The 17,358-nt window shown below is 42.2% G+C and overlaps 1 protein-coding gene across 1 annotated transcript in view; it reads right to left on the bottom strand.

The window, feature by feature from the left end:
• Positions 1–17,358, bottom strand: part of LOC124606477 (corticotropin-releasing factor receptor 1-like) — a 253,548-nt gene that overhangs the window by 26,039 nt on the left and 210,151 nt on the right. Inside the window, exon 9 of the mRNA XM_047138459.1 lies at positions 10,850–10,935. Coding sequence (XP_046994415.1) covers positions 10,850–10,935 — 86 coding nt within the window. The remainder of the gene's footprint in view (positions 1–10,849; positions 10,936–17,358) is intronic.

Raw genomic sequence — 17,358 nt, 5'->3', positions numbered from 1 at the left:
TTAATTCAGATGACTGTTCCTGGAGCCACTCTGTAGCAATTCTGGACGTGTGGGGTGTTGCATTGTCTTTCTGGAACTGCCCAAGTCCGTTTGCATGTGGAATGGACATGAATGAATGCAGGTGATCAGGCAAGATGCTTACATACGTGTCACCTGTCAGACTCGTATCTAGACGTATCAGGGGTCCCATATCACACCAACTGCACGGGTCCCACACCATTTTGAAGCCTTCACCGGCTCCAACTGCCCCTGCTGACATGCAGGGTCCATGGATTCATGAGCTTGTCTCCATACCTGTACACGTCCATCCACTCGATACAATTTGATAGGAGACTCGTCCGACCAGGCAATATGTTTCCAGTCAACTGTCCAATACCGGTGGTGACAGGCCCAGACAAGGCGTAAAGCTTTGTGTCGCGCAGTCATCAAGGGCACACGGGTGGGCCTTCGGCTCCGAAAGACCATATCGATGATGTTTCGTTGAATGGTTCGCACGCTGACACTTGTTGATGGCCCAGCATTGAAACCTGTAGCAATTTGCAGAAGAGCTACACTCCTGTCACGTCGAACGATTCTCTGAAGACGTTGATGATCCCGTTCTTGCAGGATCTTTTTCCGGCCGCAGCGGTCGGAGATCTGATGTCTTACCGGATTCCTGGTGTCCGCGGTACACTCGTGAAATTGTCGCATGGGAAAACCCCTACTTCATCGCTACCTCGAAGATGCTATGTCCCATCGCTCGTACACCTACAACACCATGTTCAAACTCACTTCATTCTTGATAACCTGGCATTGTAGCAGCAGTAACCGATCTATCAATTGCGCCAGATACTTGTTGTTTTACATAGGCGTTGCCGACCGCAGCACCGTATTCTGCCCAGTACATACCTCTGTATTAGAATACGCATGCCTATACCAGTTTCTTTGGCGCTTCAGTGTAAAAGTGACAAAGAGGTTTGGAAGGTCGACATCCAGCGCAGGCGAGTGGCACACCTTCATTGGAGCATTCATCTACAGCCATGACAGTGGAAGAAATATGAGCATCACCAGTATGGGACGTCATATACAAGCGACTACCAACTGACAGAGTTAATAAGTCGAGTATTAGTTGCGGGAATGTATCTGGGGGTGAAGCAGACTCTTAATTAATTAGGCTATATTGTAGTAACAGATAGTAAATGTTAGGGGTAATGCAGTGACGAAACCTGATTAGGCAACTCTTCTTCGTAGGGGGAGGTTTACGGATAAAATTACAAACTAAGGCCTGAAGAAACATGCCCCCTTATAAAAGATGCAGCTATTCCTTGAATCTACATCTCTCTTCTGTTAATCCAGTTCCATAAAGAACAATTCTACAGAATTTCTGGAAAGAAGGTTTCTTGTAAGAAATATTTCACGACTGAATTATGTTTCTTTTACGATTCTTGCAAGAAACTGGCGTCTAGGATGTATGCTTTCCCGAAGGTTAGGTTCATGCACTCATTTCACCTCAAACCACTCCTGGCGATGGTTCCTAGATACACGAATGTTGAAGTTTTTTTCATGTGGGACAGACTTTTGTTTTCTAATTTCTACATTTTGTTGGGACGCTACAGCTAGCACATTCTTGCTTAAGCAATACAGCAAAATACAACAGCAGCAAGCGAGAAACTGTTTCCCACACAGGCATCGATAACAGTGGAACCATATGGCACAGTAATAAGACATCAGCTGAGAAATGTTCCTGTTGGAGCACAAAAAAGGAGGATAGGCTCGTCTTTAAAAGGCTGACAGAAAGCGGGCACCAACTGTCTCAAGCCTTGTTCCACATTCCTCACAAAAAACTTCAGCATCCGACCTTTTTCGCTCTCTTTTAACACAGAACATTCTAAATCCCTTCCGCGTTATCTCTCTCTGTAGTGAAGCCTTCATACCCAGGATCTCCCTCTTACTGCCGCTGCCTACATATATGTCTCTCTCCCAATACGTCTTTTTTCTCCCATTGGTACTTCCTTCTGTCTATCTCCTACACTGTCCCAGGCTTCAACCATTTCTCTCGCTCTTGCTTACCACCCTCCTTTCACTGTTTCTCTCTCTCACTCCCATTGTCTTTGTTCCATTCTTTTTCTCTCCCATTGCCATAGTTTCTTTCTGTCTTGCTTACAGTCTGCTGTATTTTTTTCAGCCACCATTGTCTCCCCTGCTTACAGGTCGTTGGATATGGTTTGTTCAAGGTTTTGCCTCCTAGACTGGGAAACTTTAACATGTGGAAGTAGGGGATAAGGCCAATTGGGATATGTTTTTCGTGTTAAAGTATGCTGGTCTGGGTGGAGTTTGGGGGAGGTCCAGACCACACTCAAGCCTATGTATCATCTCTTTTTTCATTTCCACTCTCTCTTTTGCTCCCACTACTGCTATCTCCACCCATATCTTTGTCCCTTTTACTGTCGCTGTGACCATTACTATCTCCTGCCTCTTCGGCTCCGACTGACATTGTCTTCATGCATGTCTCTTTCTCTTTCACTACTACTTTTTCTCTACCACCATCACTATCTCCTCTCTCCATCTCCCACTGTCACTGTCTCCTCTCTCTTCCATCCTCACTGTCTCTGTGCTACACCTTTTCAGCACAAGAAAGCACGAATATCTCGGCATGCCAAAATTTTTGGTGATGAAGGCGGAGTAAGGATTATGGCAGTCGGTTCTTCAAGTTTCTGTCGAAGTCTTTTAAAGAGGAACACGTTCACCATTTTTGTGCTCCGGTGAGAGCATTTTTCAGCTCGTTCCCTTCATTTCCCCGTTACAGCAGGGTGTGCTGCTTATGTAAAATGAATTCTGTAAGTCAGTAATGTTTTGACAGTTCATTTATACACTTCGTCACATTTACGTACTTGACTCATGTACACAACAAATAACAAAGGGTTAACACAAAATCGTCTCCCATCCAATACAGGTTCATTTTACACTACTTTACACAAAAATGCACAACAATTTTAGGCTAGACCAAGGAACTTTGTACGACAAAATAATTTTTGCAAGGCGCTGACGCCAGAAGGTGGCACTACCGAATAATTTCCACGCGTAGACAGACTAGCCTGGCGTGAAGAACCGTTTATATAGAGACAGCACGTCATGAAGTTTTACTGATCAAGAAATGACGACTACAAACAGATTTTGGTGGCCTCAGCACCCTTGTGATGACCCCAGAAACATTGCTATACGTTCAATAGGTTATTTAAAACAACATTTACGCTTCAAACCGGATGTTGCGCGCACATTTTAGGTGCATACGAGCGGTAACTTTGAACCCCGACATCGCGGTGACAGATAACAATATCAAAACAAGCCTTGACTTTTCCAGAGAATATCTGCTTAAGAAGATGTGCTAAAAATTTGGCCGGTCTGCCATGAATAGAAATTACAGAGGTGGCGATCTCCACACTCGGTACTTTTCATTCCCAAAAACCATGGTTTTTCGACGTTTCCTCAGGAACCGCCCATGAACTGATGGTGCTTTTAAAAGCCGCATAAGGTCGACCCTAGAACACACCTGATGCAAAAGAACCAACAGAATTGCTCAATTAGCCTGCGCTGGAAGAAGTTTGTAATGTTTAATTTCTGACTCTGCACTGCAGGATGTCTACGGTATCACTGTTCTTCCGATAGTTATACAGATGATCGCTAGACTAAGTGCTACTCAAAACAGTTGTCCCCTTATCTCTGTGATCAATAGAATTCGAGATATGACCACCTGAAGAATCATATTTTCACGCGCGGCTTTTTGGAACATATTGGTATCGTGCAATGTTGTTCACAGACCGTTTGGAGTCACGAGATGTATGGGAGCCATGAGAAAGAATCACGCTTTGTGATCTTTACGTAGAGGAGCCACGTGCACTCAGGGACGAAACTGATAGTTTCCTTTAATAAATACTAATTATTAGAGACAACATTTGACACGGTAAATGCTAGGAGGAGCTTAACTGTGAGTCAAGCTTTTATACCACAATATCATTATGCATTAAACTTGTTAAATTTGAAAATGAATAAAAATTATCCAGATATGAACTTAGTCAGTCGGCGAGAGGGTGTAATGTGAGACTATTCCCCATAATAGTCGTCTTAAGCACGCTCTCAGTCGTTAGCAACTTTCGTGCTTAATTGTTTCATCTGCTTAACTTCAAACTATTTTACAGCGTTCGCTAATACAAGGGTTGCCCGAAAGGGAATGCACCGCATATTTTTCTCAGCCGAAAACAATGTTACGAATGCGAAACGTTACGTACGAGTGTGTATTATTTGCAGTCTCATGAGTGAGCGCGCCAAGTTTCCCTCACTTCCAACAAATAGTGTGGATGCAGGACAGTTTCAAAATGGCGTATGTAATTGATGTACGTTACAAACAATGTGTCGCCATTTAATTTCTCACTGCAGAGAAAGAACCTGTGGGGAATATTCACTAACGCTTGTCTTAAGTCTATGGAGCGCCTGCTGTCGACAGAAGTACAGTTGGTCGCTGGGCACGGAGGGTGAGGTCATCAGAAGGCGGTTCGGCGGAGCTCCACGATTTGCAGCGGTCGGGGAGACCATCCTCGGCTGTCACACCTGACGTGTTGCAGCGAGCTGATGTCATTCGCGAGGGCTGACTCATTACGACTCGGCAATTGGCACTGCATCTGTCAATCAGCAAAGGAAGTGTGGATGCGATTATCCGCACTCATGGATATTCAAAAGTGTGTGCAAGATGGGTTTCGCGACGTGTAACGGTGGATCACAAATAGCACAGGAAAAACATTTATTTGCCTTGATTTGTTGCAACGTTTTGAAGCTGAGGGGGAGGCCTTCTTTTCCCAGATTGTGACAGGTGATGAAACCTGGGTTCACCACTTTGAGCCCAAAACAAAACGACACTCGATAAAACGACACCATTCCCACTCCTCACAGAAGAAAAAATTCAAAGCAACTGCTCCCGCCGGTAAGGTCAAGATCACAGTGTTCTGGGACTGTGGAGGTGATGCGAAGAGGCGGTACCGTTAATTCAGAAGCTTCTTCAACACATTAACAAATCTCAAGACGTGCTTCCGGTGACTTCTGCTCCACAGCAACCAAGGAGATGTTTTGCTGCAACGCGATAACTTTCGGCCCCACATATGTCTGGGGACTGCTGAACACATCGCAAAACGGTGTTAGACAGTGTTTCCCCATTCACCATACACCCCTCACCTAGCGCCTTCGGACTTCCACTTGTTTAGAGCGTTAAAGGATGCCATTCATGAAAAACATTTTGAGGACGATGAGGAGGTGATTCACACAGTGAAGCACTGGCTGCGCCACGAGGACAGAGATTGGTACCAAGAGGGCATACACGCCCTTGCCTTGCGCTGTAGGTACGCCATAGAACGGAATGGAGAAACAGGGTTTGTACATAAAACACCATTCTTTAGTGTGTATAATTCTCGTTATGTTCAATAAAGAATTGTTGAAGAAAAAAAGGAGGAGCATTACTTTCTGGGCAACCCTCGTAAATACACCGTAATGGCATCCCGGGACTTATTTCAAAAAGATTAGCTACCCTCATTCCGAGTTTATAGACACAAATCATCTGCTTGCCTCTTCGAACTGATCCAGTATGCTGCAAGTACTGTTGTAAATGACAACATTAACGAGAAATCTACGGAGAACAAGTGCGAGAGAATCCTACGCGCCAATACATTAAGGTAATCCAAGGGAGCGTTAACGTAACTTTCACTGTATCGAGTGGGAAGGAGCGACCAGTTCTACTGTATGTCACCTGTACCGCTTTCTGAGAAACTTTTATAGAGGTTTAATACAACGAGGGGATCTTTCAAGGTGTTGACTTATCACCTATAAAAGAGATAAAAGATCTTAAATGTCTATGTAGGCACGTTACGTTACTTTTTTATGTTTGCAGTGGTTTGCCAATCTTTGCACCATGAAAAGGCCATTCACTTTGTAACAAAAAGTTTCCAATGTGTCACATCCGTGTGCACATCTATGTTGTCTGTGAAGAGTCTTGTGGGGCTACGTATGCTATCCTTCAGGTCATGTACATAGAGTAGGGACAATGGCGGACCGATCACAATACCCCTAGGTACGTAGATCGCTAACCACATTTCTGATGACGTCTGTCCATTTACAAAAGATATATTGAGATATGTTTGCTAACAAGTTCTTTATTAAATAGCATATCTGCTCGGATATTGAGTACGCACATATTTAAGACGCGATAATGCAGACCAGTATCGAAAGCAAATCGCATTATGGTAAAATACGGCTTTTTTTTTCAGTAGCGTTGTAGCTGTGTATAAATTTACTGTGACGATCCTCACAGTTGATTAGGAATGCTAATCTCTAATACCATTTACCATATTAATTTACTTTTCATGTTAAGTTCAACGCTATTTCCATTGGTAATACAGTAAACACTGAACTTCGGTTCCCTTTCTCCCCAATCTCACTGCAGCATGCCATGTGTAATCTCTCAAGCTCTTATTCTTAGCTTATCGATGGTAGACAGTCTAGGATACATAAAAACTTTGTTTGTGAATGACCTAAAATAAAAATAAAAAAACCGGTTTTTCCCTGTCTCTTCCTGCCCCATATCCTGGAATACGGTCTCTGAGGAAATATCGATCTTCGTTAAAGCAGTTGCATAACGAGAGACAGTCTGTAGATAAACCCACCGCTGTATTGAAGTTTCCTCATCAGTTTCTCAGCCAGGTGGGGGACTCATACACGATCCAGTGTAAACGATAGCTCAACGCCTACGACTAATGGATCGAACACCCCTACTTCACGTGCTTGTGCTAATCGAGAAAAATCCGAAGTAGTTTGCAAGTACACATACTGAAGCAAACTTCGTTTGAATAACAAAGTAAAATGGTTTAATATTTTTGTTTAGAATTTAGTAATTCTGTGAAATGACAAAACAGGAACTGCTGCAAGAAAAATGTTGTAGAAGCATGTGTGGTTATGTGAATGATACGTAGTGGCTATAGGAAGATTAAAGAAACCAAAATCACTTGTATGAGTATTAAGAGCTCCGAGGACGAGCCAGTACTAGTAAATGAGGGAAGGCTGAAAATAATACATAAATGGGCTACACAAAGAGGACAGTCTTGAACACAATATTATGGACAGAGAAGAGAAAGTGAATGAAGAGGAAATGGTGGATGCGATACTACGAGAAGAGTTCAACAAAATAATGAAAGACCGAAGTCTAAACGAGGTCCGAGGAGTAGACGACATTCTCTCAGTATTGTTGATATCCGTGGGAGAATGTACTACGACAAGACTGTTACACCTGGTATGCAACATGTATGAGACGGGTGAAACACCTTCATGCTTGAAGAACAACGTAATACATCAAATTTCACTGAAAGATCTTTGTACTACCGAGACATCATTTTCATAAGTCAGGGGCGAAAAAAAAAGGAAACAAAATATGTTCAGAAGAATGAAAAGACTGGTAGAAGCAATCCTCGGAGAAAGTCGGTTTGATTCTGGCGAAATATAAGAACACTTAAATCAGTAATGATGGCATTCTTTTCTCAGAAGATAGCTGAAGAAAGGGAAATCTACATTTATACCATTTGAAGATGCAAAGGAAGCTTTTGACTATCTTGACTGGAACACATCAAATAGTGGCTTGCACAGTTTAAAAATTAGTGACGAGGTTAGAAAGGTAGGCAAGTAGAACCATGTAGAAGTTCTGCTGCTTTCGATGACCATGTGACCAATTGTTCGCTACAGTCACTGACACCAACAATTGTCCTTAAGGGATCTGCAGTAAATAAAAGGCAAAAGCGTGAATGACTCTTCTACAGAATTCATTCAGAAAGGAATGGAGGAATGTTGTCGCGTCTCATCCCCATGTTGATTTTCACCTACACCAAGTAATTTTCCACTGCATTAGCACTCTCGACATAACTGTCAAAAATAATCTAACTTCCTTAATGCTGCATACTCACATTAAAATATATATTTCTGAGCCAGATCTTAATTACCAATGCTCACAGCTATCGAAATTGGATTCGGTTCAGTGTGGATAACAAATGTACATAAACCTGTGAATGATACAATGAATACATTTGCGCACTGTATGAAACTAGTGTTAAAGCTTTCGTGCTGAGAGGTAGTGGTCCTTATAAGAAACTACTCCCTGTGGTAGTCACCTTCGGTAGAATGACTCGAATATATACTTGAATTTAAGTGTTATACAGGTCACCACCATTCGTCACGTAATACCGAAGCCGTGAATCTTTTCATGAATGAAGCATTAGGGAATTACCAGCATTTTTAAAAAGCAGTGATTGTAAATACAAATATAACCTATAAGTCGACGGAAATCGAAAGTATTTGACGAGCAAATGTAAAAAAGCAAGAAAATTAGGGAGGTGGGGAAAGAAGAAGAGATGTTGTCGACTGCCTTATTGTTGGTAGAGTGGTAAGTTCTATGGGATAATGTTTCCTTTACCAAAAGCACTTGGCCACACAAGACACGGTGACTTTGGAATACTTATGAAGATGTAAAATTTGCTATTAACGATATTTTCTATAGTGAAAGGTTGAAAGTCATCTGTTATAAACGTCTTTGACGTTATGTAACAATATGAGAGTAGCAACTCACTCTAATAATTCAAAGACCTACTAGTCTATGTTTTCGCCTGAAAGAGAAGTCTCTTCTTCAGCTGAGTAGAGAGACGCATGTCTACATGTAAGTCATTCTGAGCAAATCTTTGTCAGCCAATCAGGTTGCTTGGTGCAGATTTGAAATACGGTTGGTCAGTGTGACCTGTAACACATTCCAGTCTTCCGTTTCTCTGTAAACCATATAAGATTATTCTCTGCTTTTTGTGAATGTTTGTACGTTCGTGTGGTCCGTCAGGGGACACTTTTATATGAATACGAAGATGGTATCTGCTCTCTCGGACATGTCTGAAAGAACAGATACGATTGGTGATCTTGCAGCTCTCGAAGAATGAAATTACAATGAAATCCAGACCTTTAGTTGCGTAGAGGGGTTGATAAATATCAAGGGGGACAGTTGAAAATGTGCGCCCCGACCGGGATTCGAACCCGGGATCTCCTGTTTACCTGGCAGGCGTTCTATACGTCTGATCCATCGAGGAGACAGAGGATAGTGCGACTGCAGGGACTTATCTCTGGCACGTTCTCCGTGAGACACACAATTCCAACTTACTGTCCACACGCTACATTTGCAATGCCTCTGTCCACTAGACTCATTACTTGCACCAGTCGATATACCTATTACCGTAAGAGTTCGGGCAATGTGAGTGTATCCGCACTGAAAAATATTATTGGCCGGTAAGCCTTATCTATATGAAGATTGTATCTGTTGATTCGGACATGTCCGAATCGGAAATCGGGAATCGGTAAATTGACTGCCGCGAGTAATGAGTATAGTGGGCAGGTGCACTGTAAATGTAGTGTGTGGACAGTAAGTTGGAAATGTAGGTCTGACGGGGAGCATGCCAGAGATAAGTCCCTACAGTCGCACTATCCTCTGTGTCCTCGATGGTTCAGACGAGGAGAGCGTCTGCTATGTAAGAATGAGATCCCAGGTTCGAGTCCCGGTCGGGGCACACATTTTTAACTGTCCCCGTTTATCATCGCCTGTACGCGGCTGAAGGTCTGGATTTCACTGTAATTTCACACTTGCATATGTTTTTCATAAATTTTCTTTTCTGCTTTCTGAATAATAACTGGAAATGAAATTTAAATCTCTCACGAACTACTTCACTTTCGAAGTCATGCTTCAATCTGCGATCTTTTATGCTCATATGCACATGTGCTCACTTACCTTCGTCCATGCGAGTGCCATGTGCGAATGTAACATTTATAAAGAAATGCCTTTGCCAGAACTAATAAAGCGATAAACTACCTTCAACAGAAACAGTACGTTCCCATCTTAAGTTATATTTCACAGTCGGGCAAGGTAAATACGAATTGCAGAGAAATTCAGTATATGTGCTGTAGTAGTGAACGCATCGAAACTTTACACTGCTATGAAAACAACTTTGTTGTTACGTCTTAGGACACATAGTGTGCAACTGCATAGCATGTGTCTCTCCTACAAGGAATGAGGCATTCACGTTGACAGGTTGTTTTAGGATGGCTGAAAAACGTGGTTGCAACTTGTCTTCCATTCATTTACGTTAAATGAAGCCTTTATACGACCCGTTGCTCTGTGAATGTTTGCCTACTACGTGATATTACATTCAGTGTGTTCAGATCGTGATTTTATTCATTTATGGATCCAATTTCATGCAAAGGGAGAAAATTTCAGGGCATTAATACTGGACCCCATAATTTTCTGTGCATTCAAGTTAAATTAGAACCGGTAGTAGCACCTTTCAAGGTCCTCACCTATCATAAAACCCTAAGTATCTTTGTGGCATTTAGTTTTCCGAAGGAGTTAACAGAGTAATATCATGCGTTTTGTCAGTGTAAACACAAAGAAATGTTAGTACAAGAGCTACAGGGAAACAGTCAGCAAACAGTACATTTGAGAGGATTGTCAACATCGTGCACTAAATTTTCTGCGGTTTTCGTAAATTAAATAAGGCGAATGTTAAAATGGTTGTTTCCAATATCCCACCACAGTATTTCTGGCTTTATGTTTGTCAAATCGGAGCTGATGCTCTTCAGTCTTTAATGAATTTCCTGTCAATGGGACAGTGAATCTCAACGTTACTTGTTGTTTTAATTCCATCACTGAGCACAGAATAATGCATAACCTCAACAGCTGTCGAAGGCTCCTTCGTCACTATACGGCTGGCCTACAACAAAACACACAAACTGAAGTGGCGACGACGCCATGACTCACCTGAAGAAGCTGGGCTCCCGGCAGTGGTTTGCTCGCAACTTGCTCACCAGGATGCACACGATGTGTGCCAGGAACACAGAGTTCACCTGCACACACCCAACAGCGCAGTTCACAAGCCAGCAAAGCATCTGCTTACTGTATAGGAATGTGAAAAATGTTAAACAGAAATGTAACTAATGCTGCCTAAAATGATCAGCATATAGACGAAATAATGCGTGTATTTTTAAATTAGCTACTTGTTTACAATGATCCACATTCGTCAATGTATAAAAACTCCTAAGAAATACGATGGTAGTCTGGGCACATCGGATATTAAATTGCAGGGCACTCAGACTGTCGCTCAACAGATTCAGTGAAACCATCAAGTAAACTTTTCTACGCTATATTTTGGAATGTAACTTCTGTATCCGCTGCTTAACTAATGTATCTCCCAAAATGTATATCAGCTATTAACATTGTACTTTTTATGTATTTAGAGATTAAGAATTTGACAAAAGTAAATAAGATCTACAAACAAAATGTAACATACAATGAAATAAACAAAGAGGCAACTGTTGGTATCCAGTCAATACTTACTGATGCACGATGAACGTAAAAGGTGTGACCTTACTTTCAGGACAGTCATCACACACAGAAGAAACAATATGATATTTGTATTTGAGTCATGACTCGCTTTCTTTCCACATCAGACACTATTTTCTACAAGATATTGTAGCCCATTAATTATGGGAAACACTTAGATGTGGAACATACTAGCATAACCGATGAAACTCTTTCTTACATGAACTTCTGTACACCTATACAGGGTGGTCGGTTGATAGTGACCGGGCCAAATATCTCACGAAATAAGCATCAAACGAAAAAACTACAAAGAACGAAACTCGTCTAGCTTGAAGGGGGAAACCAGATGGCGCTACGGTTGGCCCGCTAGATGGGGCTGCCATAGGTCAAACGGATATCAAGTGCGTTTTTTTTTAAAAAATAGGAAACCCCATTTTTATTACATATTCGTGTAGTACGTAAAGAAATATGAATGTTTTAGTTAGATAGATAGCGCTGTAATAGTGACAAACGTATCAGTACGTGGTATCACTTAACATTCCTCCAGTGCGGATGGTATTTGCTTCGTGATGCATTACCCGTGTTAAAATGGACCGCTTAACAATTGCGGAAAAGGTCGATATCGTGTTGATGCATGGCTGTTGTGATCAAAATACCCAACGTGCCTGTGCTATGTATGCTGCTCGGTATCCTGGACGACAGCATCCAAGTGTCCGGACCGTTCGCCGGATAGTTATGTTATTTAAGGAAACAGGAAGCGTTCAGTCACATGTTAAACGTCAACCACGACCTGCAACAAATCTGATGCCCAAGTAGGTGTTTTAGGTGCTGTCGCTGCTAATCCGCACATCAGTAGCAGACAAATTGTGCGAGAATCGGGAATCTCAAAAACGTCGACGTTGAGAATGCTACATCAACATCGTCTGCACCCGTACCATATTTCTATGCGCCAGGAATTGCATGGTGACGACTTAGAACGTCGTGTACAGTTCTGCCACAGGCACAAGAGAAATTACGGGACGATGACAGATTTTTTGTACACGTTCTATTTAGCGACGAAGCGTCATTCACCAAAAGCGGTAACGTGAACTGGCACAATATGCACTGTTGGGCAACGGAAAATCCACGATGGCTGCGACAAGTGGAACATCAGCGACCTTGGCGGGTTAATGTACGGTGCGGCATTATGGGCGGAAGGATAATTGACGCCCATTTTATCGATGGCAATCTAAATGTTGCAATGCATGCTGATTTCCTACGTAATGTTCTATCGATGTTACTACAAGATGTTTCACTGCATGACAGAATGGCGATGTACTTCCAACATGATGGATGTCCGGTAAATAGATGGCGTGCGATTGAAGCGGTATTGAATAGCATATCTCATGAGAGGTGGATTGGTCGTCGAAGCACCATACCATGGCCAGCACGTTCACCGGATCTGACGTCCCTGGATTTCTTTCTGTGGGGAAAGTTGAAGGATATTTGCTATCGTGATCCACCGACGACGCCAGACAACATGCGTCAGCGCATTGTCACTGCATGTGCGAACATTACGGAAGGCGAACTACTCGCTGTTCAGAGGACTGTCGTTACACGTATTGCCAAATGCATTGAGGTTGACGGATATCATTTTGAGCATTTAATGCATTAATGTGGTATTTACAGGTAATCACGCAGCAACAGCGTGTGTTCTCAGACATGATAAGTTCACAAAGGTACATGTATCACATTGGAACAACCGAAATAAAATGTTCAAACGTACCTACCAGTTACCAACAGTTCGTCTAAAATTGTGAGCCATATGTTTGTGACTATGCCAACTAGCTCTGCAGATGACGAAGAAATTGATGAAATGAAGGGTGAGATAAAAGAAATTATTCAGGTAGTGAAGGGAGACGAAAATTTAATAGTCATGGGTGACTGGAATTCGTCAGTAGAAAAAGGGAGAGAAGGAAACATAGTAGGTGAATATGGATTGGGGCTAAGAAATGAAAGAGGAAGCCGTTTGGTAGAATTTTGCGCAGAGCATAACTTAATCATAGCTAATACCTGGTTTAAGAATCTTCAAACAAGGTTGTATACATAGAAGAACCCTGGAGATACTAAAAGGTATCAGATATATTATATAATGGTAAGACAGAGATTTAGGAACCAGGTTTTAAATTGTAAGACATTTCCAGGGGCAGATGTGGACCACAATCTATTGGTTATGAACTGTAGACTAAAACTGAAGAAACTGCAAAAAGGTGGGAATTTAAGGAGATGGGACCTGGATAAACTGAAAGAACCAGAGATTGTACAGAGTTTCAGGGAGAGCATAAGGGAACAATCGACAGTAGAAGAAGAATGGCTTGCTTTGAGGGATGAAATAGTGAAGGCAGCAGAGGATCAAATAGGCAGAAAGACGAGGGCTAGTAGAAACCCCCGGGTAACAGAAGAAATATTAAATTTAATTGATGAAAGGAAAATTAAAGAGACCTTCGGAGGAAGGAGAACCACTTGCATGAATATCAAGAGCTCAGATGGAAACCCAGTTCTAAGCAAAGAAGGGAAAGCAGAAAGGTGGAAGGAGTATATAGAGGGCCTATACAAGGGCGATGTACTTGAGGACAATATTATGGAAATGGAAGAGGATGTAGATGAAGATGAAACGGGAGATATGATATTGCGTGAAGAGTTTGACATAGCACTGAAAGACCTGAGTCGAAACAAGGCCCCAGGAGTAGACAACATTCCATCAGAACTACTGACAACCTTGGGAGAGCCAGTCCTGACAAAACTCTACCATCTGGTGAGCAAGATGTATGAGACAGGCGAAATACCCTCAGACTTCAAGAAGAATATAATAATCCCAATCCCAAAGAAAGCAGGTGTTTGCAGATGTGAAAATTACCAAACTATCAGCTTAATAAGTCACAGCCGCAAAATACTAACGCGAGTTCTTTACAGACGAATGGAAAAACTGACAGAAGCCGACCTCGGGGAAGATCAGTTTGGATTCCGTAGAAATGTTGGAACACGTGAGGCAATACTGAACCTACGACTTATCTTAGAAGAAAGATGAAGGAAAGGCAAACCTATGTTTCTAGCATTTGTAGACTTAGAGAAAGCTTTTGACAATGTTGATTGGAATACTCTCTTTCAAATTCTGAAGGTGGCAGGGGTAAAATACAGAGAGCGAAAGGCTATCAATTTATACAGAAAGCAGATGGCAGTTATAAGAGTCGAGGGGTACGAAAGGTAAGCAGTGGTTGGGAAGGGAGTGAGACAGGGTTGTAGCCTATCCCCGATGTTATTCAATCTGTATAGTGAGCAAGCAATAAAGGAAACAAAAGAAAAGTTCAGATTAGGTATTAAAATCCATGGAGAAGAAATAAAAACTTTAAGGTTCGCCAATGACATTGCAATTCTGTCAGAGACGGCAAAGGACTTGGAAGAGCAGTTGAACAGAATGGACAGTGTCTTGAAAGGAGGATATAAGATGAACATCAACAAAAGCAAAACGAGGATAATGGAATGTAGTCGAATTAAGTCGGGTGATGCTGAGGGAATAAGATTATGAAATGACACACTTAAAGTGGTAAAGGAGTTTTGCTATTTGGGGAGCAAAATAACTGATGATGGTCGAAGTAGAGAGGATATAAAATGTAGACTGGCAATGGCAAGAAAAGCGTTTCTTAAGAAGAGAAATTTGTTAACATCGAGTATTGATTTAAGTGTCAGAAAGTCGTTTCTTAAAGTATTTGTATGGAGTGTAGCCATGTATGGAAGTGAAACGTGGACGGTAAATAGCTTAGACAAGAAGAGAATAGAAGCTTTCGAAATGTGGTGCTACAGAAGAATGCTCAAGATTAGATGGGTTGATCACATAACTAATGAGGAGGTATTGAATAGAATTGGGGAGAAGAGGAGCTTGTGGCACAACTTGACTAGAAGAAGGGATCGGTTGGTAGGACATGTTCTGAGACATCGATGGATCACCAATTTAGCATTGGATGGCAGCGTGGAGGGTAAAAATCATAGAGGGAGACCAAGAGATGAATACACTAAACAGATTCAGAAGGATGTAGGTTGCAGTAGGTACTGGGAGATGAAGAAGCTTGCACAGGATAGAGTAGCGTGGAGAGCTGCATCAAACCAGTCTCAGGACTGAGGACCACAACAACAACACAATGTTTGTGACTATTACAGCGCCATCTATCACAAAACGAAAAAAAGTAGTCCAACTAAAACATTCATATTTCTTTACGTACTACACGAATATGTAATAAAAAATGGGGTTTCCTATTTTAAAAAACGCAGTTGATATCCGTTTGACCTATGGCAGCGCAATCTAGCGGGCCAACCATATCGCCATCTGGTTTCCTCCTTCAAGCTAGACAAGCTTCGTTCTTTGTAGTTTTTTCGTTGGACGCTTATTTCGTGAGATATTCGGCCCAGTCACGATCAATGGACCACCCTGTGTAACTAGAGACAATGTACGAGGCATATTCTGGAAGAAAGATCCGATTAGACGTGAAATGGAAACCACTGTGAAAACCCGATGGAACTTCGCACAGATGTGTTGGGCAGTGTCTTTAGTGTGCCAGTCGATCACTTCACGTCAGTCTTTTCTGTTCAGAGCGCAGAGTGATCACGTAGAAATGTCTGTGTCTCCCGCCAAGTATGTGGATCTGGTGAGAGATTTTGCCTGAAGCTGTGCAGCCCACATAACATAAATGTCACGCGTTTCTTTCTTCAAGACAATTGTCAGCCGCATTCTGCAGGGGCAATGAAGACGCTCCTGCAGCGTTTTCGATGGGAAGTGTTTCATCACCCACTACACAGCCCTTAAATGGCTCCCTTCATTGTTCATTTCTGCTCACATGAACCGCTGGCTACAAAGACAACATTTTGGCACAGACAACGAAAGGCAGACCAGCGTAGAGAATTGGCGGAAAGCACAGGCGGCTACTTTCTGTGAAGAGGGTGCTGGAAAGTTTGTATAACGCCACGATAAATGTCTAAGTCGGAGCAGCGACTATTTAGGGAGGTACCTGGAAGGTGTGGCTAACTGTTGCGAAAAAAAATAAATTATTTTGACTGTGGTTTTCATTTCACGACCTATCGTACCTTACTTTCCGAACAGCCCTCGTATCTAGTGTGGTTGCTGACATTCCTCATTTTTCCCTGGTACACTTTCTCTTTGTACAGTTTGGGTTCTCCTCGAAAGTGTAATATCAAGCCCAAAATCCGGTATTGTGATTTCAACTCATCCGTTTGAATCATTTCCTACAGTACAGAGGATCCCATAAATAAATAAAATGCATTGTGTCCTTGCAACACAGGACGTAGTACCCAAATTGTATTATGTCTGAAGTTACAAAGATACAACGTATTTGTACTGGATGGTTATAATTAAGCTGGTAAGCTGGCCATGGTTCGAGTGCCACAGTGTAGGCTGTACACATGGCAGAACAGTGAAACATCGTCGGTATGTTCATTAAGCAGTGCGCTCACGGAGTATGGCGAAAAAATAATGGTTCTACTTTCTGCGACCAGGTGAACATATGGCGATGTAAGCAGTGAGAATGCGGTGTGGACGCAGAAGAGGAGGAGGAACGCTCAAAGATATGATAACGGTTGTTCTGGCACGTTTATTAGGATATGGTCGCAAGTTACAGCTTGTGTTCTCTCGACTCAGCAACATGCTGCATCGTTAACATCGCATGGTCGACAGCTGCTAAGAGCATATTCGGTATAATCAGACATATATGTCGTCGTATGGTATTCTACTGATCTGGAAAAGTCCGGAAACAATCGTGATAGGCACTATCTTTCAGATATACCCACAGCAAGAAGTCACATGAATTTAGGTTTGGGGATCTGGAAGGCCACAAATCTTGAAATTGCTTTGGGTTCAAGCGGCCTTTACCGAATGTTTCTCGAAGCAAATTTTTCACTTC

This window comes from Schistocerca americana, chromosome 3, assembly GCF_021461395.2.
Source record: "Schistocerca americana isolate TAMUIC-IGC-003095 chromosome 3, iqSchAmer2.1, whole genome shotgun sequence".
Taxonomy (NCBI): Eukaryota; Metazoa; Arthropoda; class Insecta; order Orthoptera; family Acrididae; genus Schistocerca; species Schistocerca americana.
This window is presented reverse-complemented; position numbering and strand designations above follow the sequence as displayed.